At 40.9% G+C, this 17,849-nt stretch overlaps 1 protein-coding gene across 3 annotated transcripts in view; it reads right to left on the minus strand.

Annotated features, from left to right (window-relative positions):
- SUPT3H (SPT3 homolog, SAGA and STAGA complex component) overlaps nucleotides 1-17,849 on the minus strand; it is a 415,169-nt gene that overhangs the window by 166,530 nt on the left and 230,790 nt on the right. For all 3 annotated transcript variants that reach the window (XM_038750984.1, XM_038750985.1, XM_038750983.1), the window contains one exon: nucleotides 9,303-9,387. In XM_038750984.1, coding sequence (XP_038606912.1) covers nucleotides 9,303-9,387 — 85 coding nt within the window. The remainder of the gene's footprint in view (nucleotides 1-9,302; nucleotides 9,388-17,849) is intronic.

The raw sequence follows: 17,849 nt of genomic DNA on the forward strand, positions 1-17,849 counted from the left end.
ATCTTACTTATTGAGCACTTACTGTGTGCAGAGCACTGTACTGAGCACTTGGGAGAGTCCAATATCACAGTGTTGGTAAACGCATTCCCTGATCACAAGGAGCTTACAGTTTAGAGGGAGACACAGACATTAAAATAAATGACAGACAGGTACATAAGTGCTGTGGGTTGGGTGAATAAAGGGCATAAATCCAAGTGTAAGGGGATGGGAGAAGGAATAGGGGAAATGAGGCCTGAAGGCCTCCTGGGGGAGATGTGATTACAGTAAGACTTTGAGGGTGGGGAGATTGGTGGTCTGTCGGATATCAAGGGAGATCATAGGCAAGGGGTCGGTGGCAAGATAGTCAAAATCGAGGTACAGTGTTGACAGGTCGGTGGCGAGATGGTCAAGATCGAGGTACAGCGTTGACACACCTTGCTTACGTTCAAGTCCAAATGTAATTACTGATTTCTTTGGCAACGTGTTATGAATTCCTCACGGCCTTCAATATCAAGGTGGGGAAATAAGGATGCTGCATCATTAAGGGTTTACTATGGGCTATCAAACCCTGCAGGTTTCTCAGTTTCCAAGAAATGAAGGGGGTGAATTACTAGCTCCTTTTGAGATCCTCCCTGGTTGCCAAGGAAGCAACTATAGCAACTATTAGCCAGGAGGACCAGAGAGGAAGGAGAGACTGGAGGACAGGAGGGAGAGGAGGAGAGAAGGCCTCAGGGAATACCAGTCAGGGAGCAACAATCCTTATCCGCCAATCACGTATTATGACTGTCCCCAGTAAAAGGCCGGTGAAGGCAGGGTATTCCACCAATGGAGGTGGGATAATTGGGGAGCAACCCATATGGCTGCACTTGATGGGGTGGAGGCTTCAGCGGTGGCTTGGAGTCCCAATGTGGGCTGTTCTCTACCCCCTCATTAGGCAGAGGCCCTGGGCATTGACCCCGTGAGCCCCAGGGTCTATCTGGCTTTGGGTACGGAGCAAGGACAGGAGCAATGTGGGCCACCATGGGGCTGGGAGTCAAAGGATCTGGGTTCTAAACCCCAGCTCTGCCACGTGTCTGCTGTGTGACCATGAGCAAGTGGCTTGAATTCTCTGTGCCTCAGCAATCTCATCTGAAAAATGGAGATTAAGACTGTAAACCCCACGCAGGACAAGGACTGAGTCCAAACTGATTAGCTTGTAGTTTAGTACAGTGCCTGGCACATAATAAACATTTAAACACCATTAAAAAACAAAAGGATGCTCAAAGAAAACGGATTAGTGGGGTAAAGTCACTTGTCAGGTAGAGTGACAAAGAGGGATCTGTGTTTTATAGTGGATATCTCCTTCAGTTCATTCACTCATTCATTTAATCATATTTATTGAGTGCTTACTGTGTGCAGAGCACTGTACTAAGCGCTTGGGAAGTACAAGTTGGTAACATATAGAGACAGTCCCTACCCAATAACGGGCTCACAGTCTAGAACCACTCACTGATGTGCTTGCTTTAGTTACAAGACTGTGTGGAGTAAAAGGGTGTATTTGCTGTGCTCTGCTAATTTTCATCTAGAAATCTGTACGACGTTTTAAAATTAACACTATACAAATAATAGTACTGTGAATATTTGACAGAAAATTATCCTAAATAAGTATTTGGGAAATGAAAGAGGTAAGCTACAAGAAAAGCATTACATTGTACTTGGAATTTAAAGAGAGAAATTCCAGAAGTAAAAAGAATTGCTATTTCTAGGCTAATAATTATCCTAAATGAGTACTTGGGAAATGAAAGAGGTCAACCACAAGTAAGCACTGCATTGCACTTGGAATTTAAAGAGAGAAATTCCAGAAATAAAAAAAATTGATATTTCTGGGCTAATACCTTACCAAATTTGCTTTATCCAAAAAAAATTGTTACTCTTTTTGAAAACGTAAAATGTCACTTCTTTCCTGGTAATATACAATATATAGTATAATACATCTATAATATATAGTATAATACATCTATAATATATAAGATATAATAAGTGTCACCTACAAAAAGGCAGCCCTTAAGATTGGTTTGTAAGATACTTATAAAGTGTGATGTCACCTGATTAATTTATGATTTCCTGTTAATTTAAGGGCACTATGCAACTCTTGCAATGAGATTATGGGGTAATTTTAACTTATTCCCCTACTAACAACAACTAGACCATTTACATTCTCAGGAATGCTGAACACTAGGTGTCAGTCTAAGAAACAGGAAAAAAAATATATTAAAAAAATCCATTATTTCCAATTAGGTGGAACACCTGAGAAACTGAAAGTATTTGTGACCACATTCACTATCACATTTAACTGCAGAATGCAGTTAAAAAGTCAATTTACCTTTTAAGACCTCCCAATTTCAAAACCAGTAAGTATCTGAAGTTAGATAAGGTGAACACTAAAGGCCATACATCTTTAATGATCTCACTCTAAGTGATACACAGAATAATTCTGGAGTTTAAATTAGCATTTAAGTTCCTTTCAGTATTATTAAACAGTTAGTCGCAACTATTTCTCTAATATAATTAATGGATCAAGTTGAGGCAGTAGAGCCAGGAGTCTACTGAAGGCCAGCCCTCAGAACTGTGCTTGATTAGGTGATTAACAAATACTGATTTAAAAGAAAAAAAGAAAAAGAGCCTGGTGGACTTACATTAGGGAATTTGTTTTGAAGAAGGAGAACCCTCAGAGACTCCCTGTGCGTCTAAGACAGCGATACTCAGAGGAGAAAGTGAGGGTTGTTGAATTAGGATTCCCCACCGCTGCACTGAGGACTGCAAATTCCTGAAGGGAAGCACATATGCCTTCTGATTTTACTTCTTGAGAAGCAGCTTGGCCTAGTAGAAAGAACATGGCCCTGGCTGTCAGGGGAGCTGGGCTTCCATTCTGGCTCTTTCGCTTGCCTGTTGCATAGTCTTGGGGAAGTCGCTTACCTTCCCTGAGCCTCGGTTCATCACCTGTAAAATGGGATTTCAAAACCTGTTGTCCCTCCACCTTAGATTGTGAGTTCCATGAGCGACAGGGACTTTGGATGAACTGATTATCTTATACCTACCCCTATGCTTAATACAGTGCTTGGCACATAGTAAATGCTGAACAAATGCAACAGATTTCATTATCATTACTTCTTTAGATCTCGGCAAGTGGCCAACAACAATCCTTTACACGCACGCAGGACAAAATAAATCGTCAACGAAGCACAGGTCTTTTCAAGAACACCCATATACCTGGATATAGTCTTACTGTCAGTAATCTCAGCTTTGATAAAGGACTGGTGTATAATTTTATACAGTCTCATATGAAGACGTGCTCCCAATTCAGAATGACCACAATACTTACAACCCAGCAACGTGTTATGAACTTATAACTAACCTAGCCCAGGATCTCTAAGTCACTGCCATTACGTCCAATCACTGCAAATATGTCTTTCCTTGCCTCTATTTCTGAATGGATGAATTCGGCAGGCCCCGAGACTAAGGACAGAAGGGTGTGCGCCTGAAGAGACTTGGAGCTGACAGAGTGGAAAGATGGCACATGGCTGGGTTACACTGAACAGGGATCCTGCCATTTGGAGCAAGGAGGCAGAGCTAGGACTCAGGTAATCTAGCTGTCAGAATCCCAGCTGAGCCCCTACAACATTGTGCTACCACTCAAGAGTAAAAATTATGATAATGGTATTTATTAAGCAATGATGAGCCCAACATTGTGCTAAACCATAGGGTAGATACAACATAATCAGGTGGAACGCAGTCCATAGCCTAATGGAGAGACCACGGGCCTGAGAGTCCTGACTCTGCCACCTGTCTGCTGTTTGACCTTGGGCAAGCCAGCTTCACTTCTCTGGGCCTCAGTTACCTCATCTGGAAAATGGGGATTAAGACTGTGAGCCCCAGGTGGGACAGGGACTGCATTCAACCTGATTAGCTTGTCTGTAACCCAGCGCTTAGAACAACGACGGGCACATAGTAAGTGCTTAACAAATACCATTAAAAAATAAATGGGGATCACCACCTAAGAAAGAAGGAGCCAAGATTCTTTCTGGCAATGGGCAGCACATGGTTTGAATGGAGATATGAGAATACTTGGTTAAAAAAAATATGATAACATAAGCGGAAAACGTCTACCAATACTCTCCCAAGCACTCAATAAAGTGCTCTGTACTCAGTAAGTGCTCAATAAATACCACTGATTGATGGACTGGTTAGTGGGAAAGGTGGAACGCAGATGGGGAGACGAGGCTATTGGTTCCTGGCATAGGGCACATGGGGAATCAAACATGTTAGGGAGTAAACTACTCCAAAACAACAACCAGAGGTCCTGAAAGAGGCATAACACCATAGGGAAAAAAAACCCCAACAACCTTTCTTTACATGCACCTGCTGTGAAATGAACTTTCCATTACACCTGTGCTCGAGGAAAATAATAAAAATAAATGATAATTATGGCACTTGTTAAGCACTTACTATGTGCCAGACACTTTTCTAAGTGCTGGGGTAGATACAAGATAGTAGGGTTGGACACAATCCCTGTTCCACATAGGGCTCCTAGTCAATCTCCATTATACAGATGAGGGAACTGAGACTCAGAGGAGTAATGTGACTTGACCAAGGTCACACAGCAGATAAGTGGTGTAGCCAGGATTAGAACCCATGACCTTCTGACTCCCAGTCTCATGCTGTATCCACTAGGCCATGCACAGTAGCTGCCTTTGAAAACCAAGGGCAGCACTTTCACATAGGCTTGCTTGCTTGTTTCTTCATCCTCTCTCCTTTATAGTGGGCAGGGGTGTGTGTGTGTGTGTGTGTCACGGTTTTACACAAAGATAGATTTGAACATGTTATGACAGAATGGAATGGAAACAGTCAATTCCTTCAGATAGTGAATCAAATGCTTCCCTAACTTGGTGGGTGACAAGTGACTGCCTCATTTCCCCTCTCTCTTGAGGTTAAGGCAACAGCATCATAAAATATCACATGAACCACCGATTACTGTTGGCAGTGAAGACTCACAGAAGTTGTAAAATTTGGATATTTCTTATTTCCTTCAAATTCACCGCTATTAAGGGTTTATTTGGGCCAAGAATTTGCTTTATATCTATGTTCATAAAATAAAATAGACTAAGCCCATGTTGATATGTATATATCTCGATATATATATCTCGATTCTATTTATTTTGTTAATGATGTGCATATAGCTATAATTCTATTTGTTCTGATGATTTTGACACCTGTCTACATGTTTTGTTTTGTTGTCTGTCTCCCCCTTCTAGACTGTGAGCCCGTTGTTGGGGAGGGACCATCTTTATATGTTGCTGACATATTTCCCAAGGACTTAGTACAGTGCTCTGCACTCAGTAAGCACTCAATAAATACGACTGAATGAATGAATTAAATGTTCTTTAAATGGGTACTGACCACATAACTTGCTTCTTCAAAATGTTATTCCAGGATGAGTCAGATATAGTTTTTGAAGTTTTGAAAAGACCTAAATGGGAAAAAAGTTGTCTCTTTCCAATGGTGTGTACACACTTAGAAAAAGATGCTGTTTAGTCACTCTTACATAGTTATACACCAAGGTCACTTATGCCACTTCGGTAATGGGAAAAAAAAAATCCTTGTTTTATGACTGGTTTAAAACAGTAATACAGCTTCCTGTACAGGACATTAATTACGGGGGGGTGGGTTATCAAAATAAGACAAACTAATATAATTTGTGATTGTATAAAATAAAGGAAGTGGAGGTACCGTAGGGACCTAATGAATCACAGGATGGAAACAATCTTCTGGATAACTAAACATTCAGACTTTGTACTAAGTCATGGAGTGTATATACAACGCAGCAAACCGGAACCCACTCACTGTTTACATGAATGGGATAAAGGAGTTCACAAAAACCATCTGGGAAAATTCCTTAGAGCCTTCTGCCTGTTCCTACTGTGGAGGAGATTAAGCATCACATATGCAGCAAAAAGCAGACTTACAACACACCTGCCTTGGGAAATAAAAAAACCCGAAGTGGCTCAGGATATGGAGACAAGAGAGTCTATGTAAGATGTGCTAAATACACTGTCACTCCCTCTCTGGTCCGTTTTCTCAGAGAAGACCGAGTAATCCAGTCAAAGAAGCACTTAATACTGCAACGTAGTTTATCTAAAGGACCAGCATAAAAGTCCATGACTATCATTTCGCTAAATGTCTGTCTTGTCATTGTTTGTTCTCCACAAATGTTAAATAATTTGTCTTTGGGGTTATAATGATGGTATTTGTTAAGCACTTACTATGTGCAAAGCACTGTTCTAAGGGCTGGGGAGGTTACAAGGTGACCAGGTTGTCCCGGGTGGGTGGGGGGGCTTCACAATTTTAATCCCCATTTTACAGATGAGGTAACTGAGGGCCAGAGAAGTTAAGTGACTTGCCCAAAGTCACACAGCTGACAGTTGGCAGAGCCAGGATTTGAACCCATGACCTCTGACTCCAAAGCCCATGCTCTTTCCGCTGAGCCATAGGCCTTTGATCTTAACTTTGAAAACAATTTTTTCATACTTCTTTTTTTATAAAGGCTTATGGTTTCTCACAGGGCTGTGGGGAAAAAAGGGTTTTTTTACAACTAAAATATATTTTTTTAACCTGAAAGATACTTTAGAGGGGCCCCCACAAAACTGAGATTCTATAACTCAAAATGACATCACATCATTTAATAATTGGATTCAAAGGGATGAAGGAGGAGGAAGAGGAGGAGAAGGAGGGAGGAGAAAAAGAGGAAGAAGAAGAAGAGAAGCAGCATGTCCTAGTAGATAGAGCACTGGCCTGCAAGTCAGAAGGATCTGGGATTTAATCCCAGCTCCACCACTTATCCTCTAGGTGACTGTGGGCAACTCACTTGACTTTTCTGTGCCTCAGTTACCTCATCTGTAAAATGGGGATTAAGGCTGTGATTCCCATGTGGGACATGGACTGTGTCCAATGTAATTAGTTCGTACCGACCTCAGCAATTAGTACAGTGCCTGGCACATAGTAAGCCCTTGAAAAGCATAATGAAAAAAAGAGCTTCCAATCCAGGCAGGGAGACAGCCATTAAACTAAATTACAGATATGGAGAGCAGCGTGTAAAGATATATACGTAAATGCTATGGGGCTGGGGTGAATATCAAAGTGCTTAGCGGGTACAGACTCAAGATACTGCAGAAGGGAGAGTAAAGAGGGTGTGGAAATGAGAGGTTAGCGAAGGCTTCTTAGAGGAGATGTGATTTTAGTAGGGCTTTGAAGATGGAGAGAAGGGTGGTCTGTCACATATGAAATGTGAGGGAGATCGAGGGCACGAACAAGCGGTCGACAGCAAGAGATGAGATCAGGTACATTAAGTTTGCTGGGGTTAGAGGAGCAAAGTGTGCAGGATGGGTTGTAGTGTGAGATGAGCGAGGCTAAGCAGGAAGGGGAGAGCTGCTGATTGAGTGCATTAAATCCAAGGGTAAGAAGGTCCTGATTGATGTGGAGATAGATGGCACCCATTGGAGGCTCTTCAGGAGAGGGGAAACGTTTGCAGAATCATTTTTTAGAATAATGGCCCGGGAAGCCAAATGCTGTGTGAACTCAAGTGGGGAGACAAGTGAGTAGGCTGGAGGGATATCACTGCAGTAGCTGTTTGGACAAAGATGAATAAAAAAAAAATAATAATAGTAATGATATTTGTTAAGGGCTTAGTATGTGCCAGGAACTGCACTAAGAGTTGGGGTGAATACAAGCAAATCAGGTTGGACACAGTCCCTGTCCCTCATGGGGCTCACAATCTTAATTCCTATTTTACAGACGAGGTAACTGAGGCCCAGAGAAGTGAAGTGACTTGCTCAAGATCACACAGCATACAAGTGGCGGGGTCAGGATTAGAACCCAGGTGCTTCTTATTCCCAGTCTATCCACTAGACTATGCTTGAATTCTAGAGATCTTGTGAATTTAGAAATAACAAGATTTGGTGACAGACTAAATATGTGAGACGACAAAAAAAGATGAGTCAAGAAGGATGCCAAGTTATGGGGCTTGTGAGACAGGGACGATGGTGGTGATGTCTACAGTGGTGGGAGAGTTGGAGAGAGTAGAGGGTTTGGATGGGATGATGAGAAGAATTTTGTCTTGGGCTTGTTAAATTTGAGGTGTCTGCAGGACATCCAAGTAGAGATGTCCTGAAAGTAAGAGAAAATGCAAGGCTGTAGAGAAGGTGAGACACTGGGGCTGGAGATGCAGATTTGGGGATCATCTGCACAGAAATGGTAGATGAGTTCTCTAAGAGAGTGGGCAGACATGGAAAATATAAAGGGGACTCAGACCTGAGCCTAGAGGGGCTCCCATAGTTAGAAAGTAGGAGGCAGGAGTCAGTGAAAGAGTCTGAGAGAAAGCAGCCAGAGAGACAGGAGAATCATCAAGGACTAAACTGAATGCCACAGATTTCTAACAGTTAGGGTAACCAGAGCCCATGAAGTGTCATCGTGGTGCAATATAATTTGGTTTAAAGCACCAACTATATAAATCTGTCAAAACAAGCCTCTTCGTAATCAGATTCAGGTAAAGTCTGAGTTAAAAGTTTTGGGAAATCAAGAGACACTCATCAAAGGTAGACACATGGGCATCTTCTCCTACAAACTCAAATCTGGAATTGATCTACTGCTATATGCTTTGCAAATGAATGCTTGCAAGAATATATTTCAGCCTTGCCCTTAGAAGCAACCGAAGTCCAAATGAAAAGTAACAAAAGGCAGTCCAACTCAACTGACAAAAATCAAAGCAACAAAAACACTGAAATTTAGATGTGAAAACTTACAAACTATATAACCCTTGCATGTCACTTTATGGTTTAGTTTTTGATTCAAAATTGATACAGAAAATATTCAATCAAGAAGTAGTGTGACCTAGTGGAAGGAGCCAGGGGACCTGTGTTCTAATCCTGGCTCCACCAGCTGTTTGACTTTGGGCAAATCACTTAAGTTCTCTGTGCCTCTCAGTTTCCTCATCTGCAAAATGGGGATTCAATACCTGTCCTCCCTCTTACTTAGACTGTGAGTCCCATGAAGAGTCCTGATTGTCATCTATCTACCCCAGTGCTTAGGAAAGGGGACTCTCAGCTCATTATGGGCAGGGAACGTGTCTTCTATTTCTGTTGTATTATACTCTCCCAAAAGCAGAGCACAGTGCTCTGCACATAATAAGCAGTCGATAAATATCATTGATTGACTGACTGGAGGAGTGACAGGTAGATTTCATGGACTAAACACTGCAGAGTATACTGGACAAAAGATTGTAAGCTTCTTACCAAATTAATCAGCTGGGTATGTACCACATCTTCAACTAAAACCGCTGTTTCATGAAGAGGCCTCCGTGCATCTCCTAAAGAAAACCTGCAAAACAACAAAGAAAGTGGTGTCAAATCATTCTTGAGACTGTGCCTCATTTGCTGTTATACACTGTACATATGCTGCATTTTTAAAAACTTACAAAACCCATGGTATTTATTGAGAATTTATTGTTTGAAGAGCACTATATAAAGCACTTGGGGGAGCACAGTACAAGACTTGGAAGGCAAAATCTCTGTCCACAAGAAGCTTACGATCTAATGGGGGTGACAGACATTAAAATAAATTATACCTAGGTGAAGGAGCAGAGTATAAGGAGAGTTACATAAGCTTTGTGGGGTAGAGTATCCAACTGAAGCAGTGGGGCTCAGTGGAAAGGAGCACAGACTTTGGAGTCAGAGGTCATGGGTTCAAGTCCCAGCTCTGCCAATTGCCAGCTGTGTGACTTTGGGCAGGTCATTTAACTTCTCTGTGCCTCAGTTACCTCATCTGTAAAATGGGGATTAAGATTGTGAGCCCACCATGGGAAAATCTGATCACCTTGTAACCTCCCCAGCGCTTAGAACTGTGCTTTGCACATAGTAAGCACTTAATAAATGTCATTATTAAACTGCTTAAGGAGTACAGACCCAAGAGCATAGGTGAGACACAAAAAATGGCATATGAAGTGAAGTATGAAGTTAGTCAGGGAAGACTTGTTGGAGGAGATATGATTTTAGTAAAAGTTGGAAGATGAGAAGAGTAATGATCTGTTGGCTATAAAGGGGGAGGGTTTTTTCAGGCAGAAAGGAGGAAAGTGAGAAAGGGGTCAGCAGTGAGGGAGCAATAGTAAATATGTAAAGGATTGCTGAAAATTGAAGGTGATAAAAGTCCCCCAAATATTCCACTTGTGCTAAAGATGAGGCTTCAGGCCCAAGATAAATAGAAACGGGTTTGGCGTGCTCTAATTTAGTTCAAGCCTTCACTGAGGTATAGTAAGTTGGTGTTAAAGGAATGAAGTGCGAGAGCTTGGATTGTAGTGGAAATGTACATAAGGGGAAATGAAGACAGTGCCTTGAAGGCAATGCTGTGGAGTTTAATGCAGAAAAGCTTACTCATGAATTATTTGTCACATCATTGAGGAACCTAGAGTGAATAGAAGAAAAGGATGTGAAATTAGTGAATGGAACCATCACTTTCTTGCAGATATTGTTAGGGAATGGTACTTCCTTGGGGACAGGTAAAGTGGTCCAAGAAGAGTGGCAAAAATCAAGATAGAAAGAGATTAACAGAGGAGTCACAGAAAGACCAAGACAGATGGGGCATGGAAAAGTCCTAGAAAAGTAGGGTAGCCTAGTGGAAAGAACACAGGCCTAGGAGTCAGAGGACCTGGATTCTATTCCCAGCTCTACCACATGTCTGCTGGGTGACTTTGGGCAAGTAACTTAACATCTTCATGACTTAATGACCTCAGCTATAAAATGGGGATTACATTCTCCTCCCTCCAATTTAACACTGAACCTATGTGGGGTAGAGACTGTCTGACCTGATTATCTTGTATCTACTCCAGCATTTAGAACAGGCTTGACACATGATAAGTGCTTAAATACCACAAAAAAAAAGGGTCAGACAAGAGACAAAGAGAAAAACGGCAGAGACAACGATAGGGGCAAAGACAGAGAGACAGGTAGATAGTTCCCGATAGCTAGATCATAGACAAAGTGACGTGCTGTAAAAAACTTCCGGAAACATCTGGTTAAAAGCTGGCAAGAGAATTTCAGAGAAGGGCAAGAAAAATAACATAATCCAGAGAACTAAGTGGTTGGCTTTGCCTAATCTCCCAGAAGTCATTGGGATTAACACATATGTACGTAAGCATAAATTATATATTATGAATTATTTACTTATATTCATGTCTGTCTCCCCCTCTAGACTGTAAGCTCATTATGGGCAAGGAAGGTGTCTACCACCTCTGTTGTATCGTTCCCTTCCAAGTGCTTAAACTCAATAAATACCACTGACTGACTGATTGATTGCTCTGCATACAGTTAACTATGACAAGTAGATCAAGACCAGGCCTGGGAATCAGAAAGATCTGGGTTCCAATCCTGAATCTCCCATAAGCCTGCTACGGGACCTTCACTTCAGTTTTCTGTGCCTCAGTTATCTCAATCAATCAATGGTATTTACTGAGTGCTTCCTTTGTGCAGAGCACTGTATTAAACCTCATCTGTAAAAGGCAATTAAGATTGTGAGCCGCATGTGAGAAAGGGACTGTGTCCAACCTGATTAGCTTTGGATCTACACCAGTGCTTAGTTCAGTACCTGGCACATAGTAAGCACGTAGCAAAGACTATTTTAAAAAAAAGTGCTCAGTAAATACCCCAGATGATGATGATGATGACCCTTTGGGAAAAGTTTGCCTCCCCTGCCAAGAGCAAAATACATTCACCCCCTTCAACTTATTAATAGTAATAATGATAATAATAATAATGGTATTTATGAAGTGTTTACTACGTGCCGGGCACTGTACTAAGCACTGGGGTAGATACAAGCAAATTGTGCTGGACACAGTCCTTGTCCCACAAGGGGCTCACAGTTTCGATCCCCATTTTACAGTCGAGATAACTGAGACCCAGAAGAGCGAAGTGATTTGCCCAAGGACACACACAGGACAAGTGGTGAAGCCGGGATTAGAACCCATGACCTTCTGACTCCCAGCCATGTGCTCTATTACACCATGCCAGAGCTAAATACAGTTCAAGAATGACTCTGGTACCTTGTTCATATGGAGAGATCCTTTTGTCTCTGCTCAGTCTTTATGTGTGGTAAAGGAGGCTAGACTGAGCTAATCTTGAGTTTTTTAAATTAAACCCAATTCCAGTAATTATCACCAAGCAAAAGCACTATCACTCAATCCTACTTATTGGATGTTTACTGTGTGCAAAGTACTGTACTAAGTGATTGGGAAGGTACAATATAACAGAGTTGGCAGACCTCTTCGACTACATTCTCTAACCACGTGGCATCAGGCAACCGGTAGCTGGCTCTGTATAGTTTTGGAATAATTTCTAGATCTACAGTGGCAAAACCTTGTATCTCTCTATTGATATTCTTTCCGACTGTGATGTTGATTAAACAGTGATTTCAGCCATGTCTCTGCCGGAGAATCTAATTGACCCGCGGTGACTGAGCCATCAAAATTTGCAACAGATTCCTGGCAGGCTTTTCTAATGCCTGCTCTGCCCTGGATATAAGACAGTTCCTATTTTTCTTTTTGTTTCTAGTTTATTCTAGAGTTAGGGGGATCCACCCACTCACTTGGAAACTCATGCTTCTGACTCCGATAGATTGATTAAAAAAAATAGGGAGGAAGAAACAAAAAGAGACAGACACACAGAAAATAGACTCAAAGATAGGCAAACAGAAGAAAGAAATGTAGGGGCAGAGATACAATGGCAGTTCTCAGATCTGGATCTCAATCTTAATCTGGCTATCCATCTGTCTCTATTTTTATCTCTCTGTGGCTGCGTAGAAATCTCTCAGTCGCTTTAAGGGGTCTTGGAAGTCAAATTTGAGGAACAGTTCTATGAATTAATGTGACCAGGTGTTTTGCTTGATAAAGAAATTCTACCTCCCTTAATTATCCTGACTTGCTACCACTTCAGATTTTTCCACTTTCCCCATATCCTTTCTGCCAATTTATTTCCCATAGAGAGAAACCTAGGTTCTGGCACTGTATTTTCTGAAAAAAATGAAAAATAAAACCACAGCACCTAGCTACAATTGCCTAGTGTACTTACTATACAGTACTTTTACATTACTTAAATTCCATACCCAAATAAACAATAATATATGAAAGCGAACATACAGAGTAGAGCACAAAGTCATATGTTTCACATTATCCTTTGGATTTTACATTCAAATGGATGATTTACAGTCTTGAGATGAGTGGATGGTACAGGTTTGACAAAAGCCTCGAAATCCTAGAAATGTGAGTCCATTCATAAGGTTAGAGTAAAAAGTTCCTTTTTTTCATATTTGTATGGAGATTTTGGAACATGAGATTGTTTTTCAAAGGGTTACTGATTCTAGAGCCATCCAATTCAGCACTGTAGATCTATTTCCCATGCACAAAGCTGAAAAATCAGACAGAAATTCAGCAATGATAAATGAATGCTTGATATAACAAATACATAAGTTCCAAGAGGGAAAATTCTACTGAAAAGAGGTAAATGGGCATTCATTAAATAGATACATTCCTAACCATAAGAGCAAAACACATATCAAGTAATAAGCTAAACCTTCCATGAATTTAGGCATTTGGGCTTAAAAAAGGTAATGTGACTTCCACTAGAACTGAAATTTCACAAACAGCATGGCCTAGTGGAAACAGTTTAGGCCTCGTAGTCTGGGGATCTAGATTCTAATCCTGACTATCAATTATTTGCTGTGTGACCTTGGGCAAGTCACTTAACTTCTGTGTGCCTCAGTTTCCTTAGCTTTAAAATGGGGAGTAAATACCTGTTCTCCTTCATATTTAGACTGAGCACAATGGGACAGGGACTGTAACCAACCTGATTAACTCATATCTACTCGAGAGCTTAGAACAGTGCTTGACAGAGTAAGCACTTAAATACTATTTAAAAAAAACGTTTTTACCATCACCAGACCAGTTCACTGTACCATTTGAACTACAAAAGAATCTACATTCCAAATGAAAATAGACCAGTTATCAAGTTGTGGGTATATCATATCACAGAGTCCATTAAAATATTTCTACGAAGATAATTTTAACAGGCAATACGCATTTCAAGTCTTCACAATTGGGATGGCTCCATTTCGTGAAAATAGGTTATTTACCTGGGTGAGACTGAACTGGTAGTAGTATTTATTGAGCACCCACGTGGTACAATACTCCGTACTAAAGAAGCAGCATATTCCCTACTCACAATGAGTACACACTCTAACAGGGGAGATGAACATAAAAATATTTACAAATAGAACAGTCATGGCAAATACCTGAATATGCATTTGAATAAGTGAGGATAACAAAGATAGGTACAACTAAGATCAAAAGGTCTAGAGATAGCTGGTAAGCTTTTATGAGTTGGAGTGCTTAGCATTAACTGGGGAAGGCTTGCAGAGGTGGTGAGATTTTACCAGGGCTTTGAATTGTAGTCTCTGTGGATCATCTTCCAGGGGATAAAAGAGTAGGGAAAAGGGAGACAGAGAGACAGACACAAAATAGAGAGAGAGACAGAGAGAGCATTCCCTTCCATGCTCCTGCAAGTAAAGAGATAAGGAGAAGTGACTATTATTTTAGTCCCTACCTTCCATCTGCTTCCCCAGGAACACACTCCTTTTAGAATAGAAAAGTGCCTCGCATACAATAAGCATTTAAATACCACTAAAAAAAAAATGGAAATGGAAATGTTCTAAAATTGGTACTAGAAGTGAAATATTTCTGAGAGGGACAGCTGAGCTGTGCCTGACAGCTGGCTAAAGGACTCCTGTAGATCGAAATTTCTTTTTTCCAAAGAAACCAAGGATGAACGAGGCAAATAGAAGATGCAAATAGAAGTAAAGGTTTATTATCCTTCCCTAAAACTAAAGGCAAAAGAGCAGAATGAAAAGGAACACTTGAAGGGAACAAAAAACATTTGGAAGAGAGCAAAGGGGCAAGTGGAAGAGGATCTCAACAGAAGATGGAGGGCATCTCCTACCCTTTACAGGTAGAATTTTATTTATTCACAAACTTTAAAAGTCCTGCATTTTTCAGACACCTATATGTCAGCCATACACACATACCCTTGAAACGGTCTATTAGAGTGACAACCAAATATCTCAAAACAGCATGTCATGAATATACAAAAGTTGAGGAAAAAATGCATATCAAGAAATTCATACAATAGCCATGACTACCAAAAAACTTCCAGAAAGAGTGTAAGAAAACCAGGAATCCACAAACAGAAGCATAATTTCCCCATTCTGTGCTTCACAGTGTAATGTTCAAATTGTGGGATAGTTGTAATTCCCTCAACAATCTGGTTTAAAATGAGACAGAGAGAGCATCCTAATATTATGTTAAAAGTGTAACTGGCATCTATTAGACTTCCTGGTCATACAAGCTCCTTGGCATTAATTCTTATAGGTTTCAATTAATCAGTTAATTGTTATTGCTGCATTTGCCCCCTAATCTGTCTTTTGCAAATAAAAATGGGATTTTTGTTAAATAGCATGATAACATGATAACATAACTAGCTCTCTTCCTCCCTTCAAAGCCCTAGTGAGAGCTCACCTCCTCCAGGAGGCCTTCCCAGAAACAGCCCCCCATTTTTCCTCTCCTCCTCCCCTCCCCATCGCCCCCCGTCCTACCCCCTCCCCTCCCCACAACATGTATATATTTGTACACATTTACTCTTATTTGTACATATCTATTACTCTATTTTATTAATGATGTGTATATAGCTATAATTCTATTTATTCTGATGGTATTGACACCTGTCTACTTGTTTTGTTGTCTGTCTCCCCCTTCTAGACTGTGAGCCTGTTGTTGGGTAGAGACTGTCTCTATATGTTGCCAATTTGTACTTCCCAAGTGCTTAGTACAGTGCTCTGCACACAGTAAGTGCTCAATAAATATGACTAAATGAATGAATTATCTAGTATGTCTAAGGGCAGTATTCATAAAAGTGTTATATTTCTTCTAAACATTAAAAATGCATGTCAAAGTCCTCGACTGTCAAAGCAAATATGTATAATTTAATTCAGTTGTTCATTACAATATAGTCCATTTGCCCAGTCACAAAGGGTTTCAGTTTTGATCAAGAAGAAAACAAGACGATTGTCTTTCTAGAATATGCAGATTTTACAGTGTTCAGTCATATTTGTTCTGAGAAAAATACGGAAAAGTTTATCTCTAGTCTCAACAATATTCCCTAAATCAAAACAGAATTTAGCAAGCCCAGAAGAAAGGAATTTTCAGTTTGTTCTCAGGGGACATGATGAAAAAGTGATGAGAAGAATGGCAAAACATAATAATACAGAACATAATTCAAATGTGGCATTTGAAGCCTATACATCAGCGCTTAGTACAGTGCTCTGCACACAGTAAGTGCTCAATAAATATGATTGAATGAATATACACTAATTGAATAGCCTGTGGCTTTCATTTAAGCAGCAAATAGTTAATCCATGCCCAACGTCTACATATACCGTTTCTAAATGTGCTGTATTGGGTGTATGGAGGAATATATGCATTTCTACTCATATAAAACTAAGACACTAATAAAGGCTCATATACAAACACCCCTACACCATATCAAATACTGTTCTCTGGTAATCAAATTCCATAGGCAAGAAATGACTCGCTTTCTGGTTGCATGAGGAAATGTCACAATAATTATAGTAAAAATAATTATGGTACTTGTTAAGCACTTGCTGTGTACCAAGCACTGTTCTAACCACTGGGGCAGATATATGATAACCAGGTTGAACACAGTCCTTGTACCACATGGGGCTCACACTCTTATTCCCCATTTTACAGATGAGGTGACTGAGGTCTACAGAAGTTAAGTGACTTGCCCAAAGTCAGTCAGCAGATGTGGCAGAGCTGGAATTAGAACCCAGATCCTTCTGATTCCCAGACCTCTGCTCTATCCACAAAGTCACGCTGAGGAAATGTCACAACCTATCATCCCCAGCACCTTCAGATTCTTATTTGATGCCTCTCCAAGATAAATCAAGGAACAAGTTCTTTCATCAGAACCCCTAGACTGAAAGCACCTTATGGGCAGGGAATTTATCTATCAACTCTGTTGTACCGTAGTCGCCGAAGCACTTAGTACCGTACTTAGCACACAGTGAGCATGCAAATACCAGTGACTGACTCATTCTACCTTCGACAACCTGAGCAAAAAGATGCACTTTGACATGACAACTTGGTCATAAGTTACCTGACTTGGGCATCACTACTGCCTTCTGCCCGTAGGCATGGTTCAGTCATTGAAAATTATCCTTGGCCTTACTGACCACCACCCAACATGTGATTTGATGGTCTATTCCATTTCTCTAGGCTTCTCTGCCTAATTACGACTACTTGCACACTCCCAGGTTGGCTGTGGCTGCTCTGGCCACTGAACTGATGACCATCATAGGCCATGAGAAGCAGCATTGTCTCGTGGAAAGAGAACGGGCCTGGAAATTGGTTCTAGTTCTAGTCTCAGCTCCACCACTTGTCTGCTTCTATGACCCTGGACGAGTCACTTCCCTTCTCTGTGCCTCAGTTACCTCCTCTATAAAGTGAGGATTAAGGCTGTGAGCCTCATGTCGGACATAGACTGTGGCCAACCTCATTAGCTTGTATCTACCCCAGCTCTTAGTACAGTGCCTGGCACATAGTAAGTTCTAAAAAATACCATTAACAACAAAAAACATACAATGATAATAATGATGATGGCATTTCCTAAGCGCTTACTATGTGTCACACACCGTTCTAAGTGCTGGGGTAGATACAAGCTCTTCAG

The sequence above is a fragment of the Tachyglossus aculeatus genome, chromosome 9 (genome assembly GCF_015852505.1).
Source record: "Tachyglossus aculeatus isolate mTacAcu1 chromosome 9, mTacAcu1.pri, whole genome shotgun sequence".
Classification (NCBI taxonomy): Eukaryota; Metazoa; Chordata; class Mammalia; order Monotremata; family Tachyglossidae; genus Tachyglossus; species Tachyglossus aculeatus.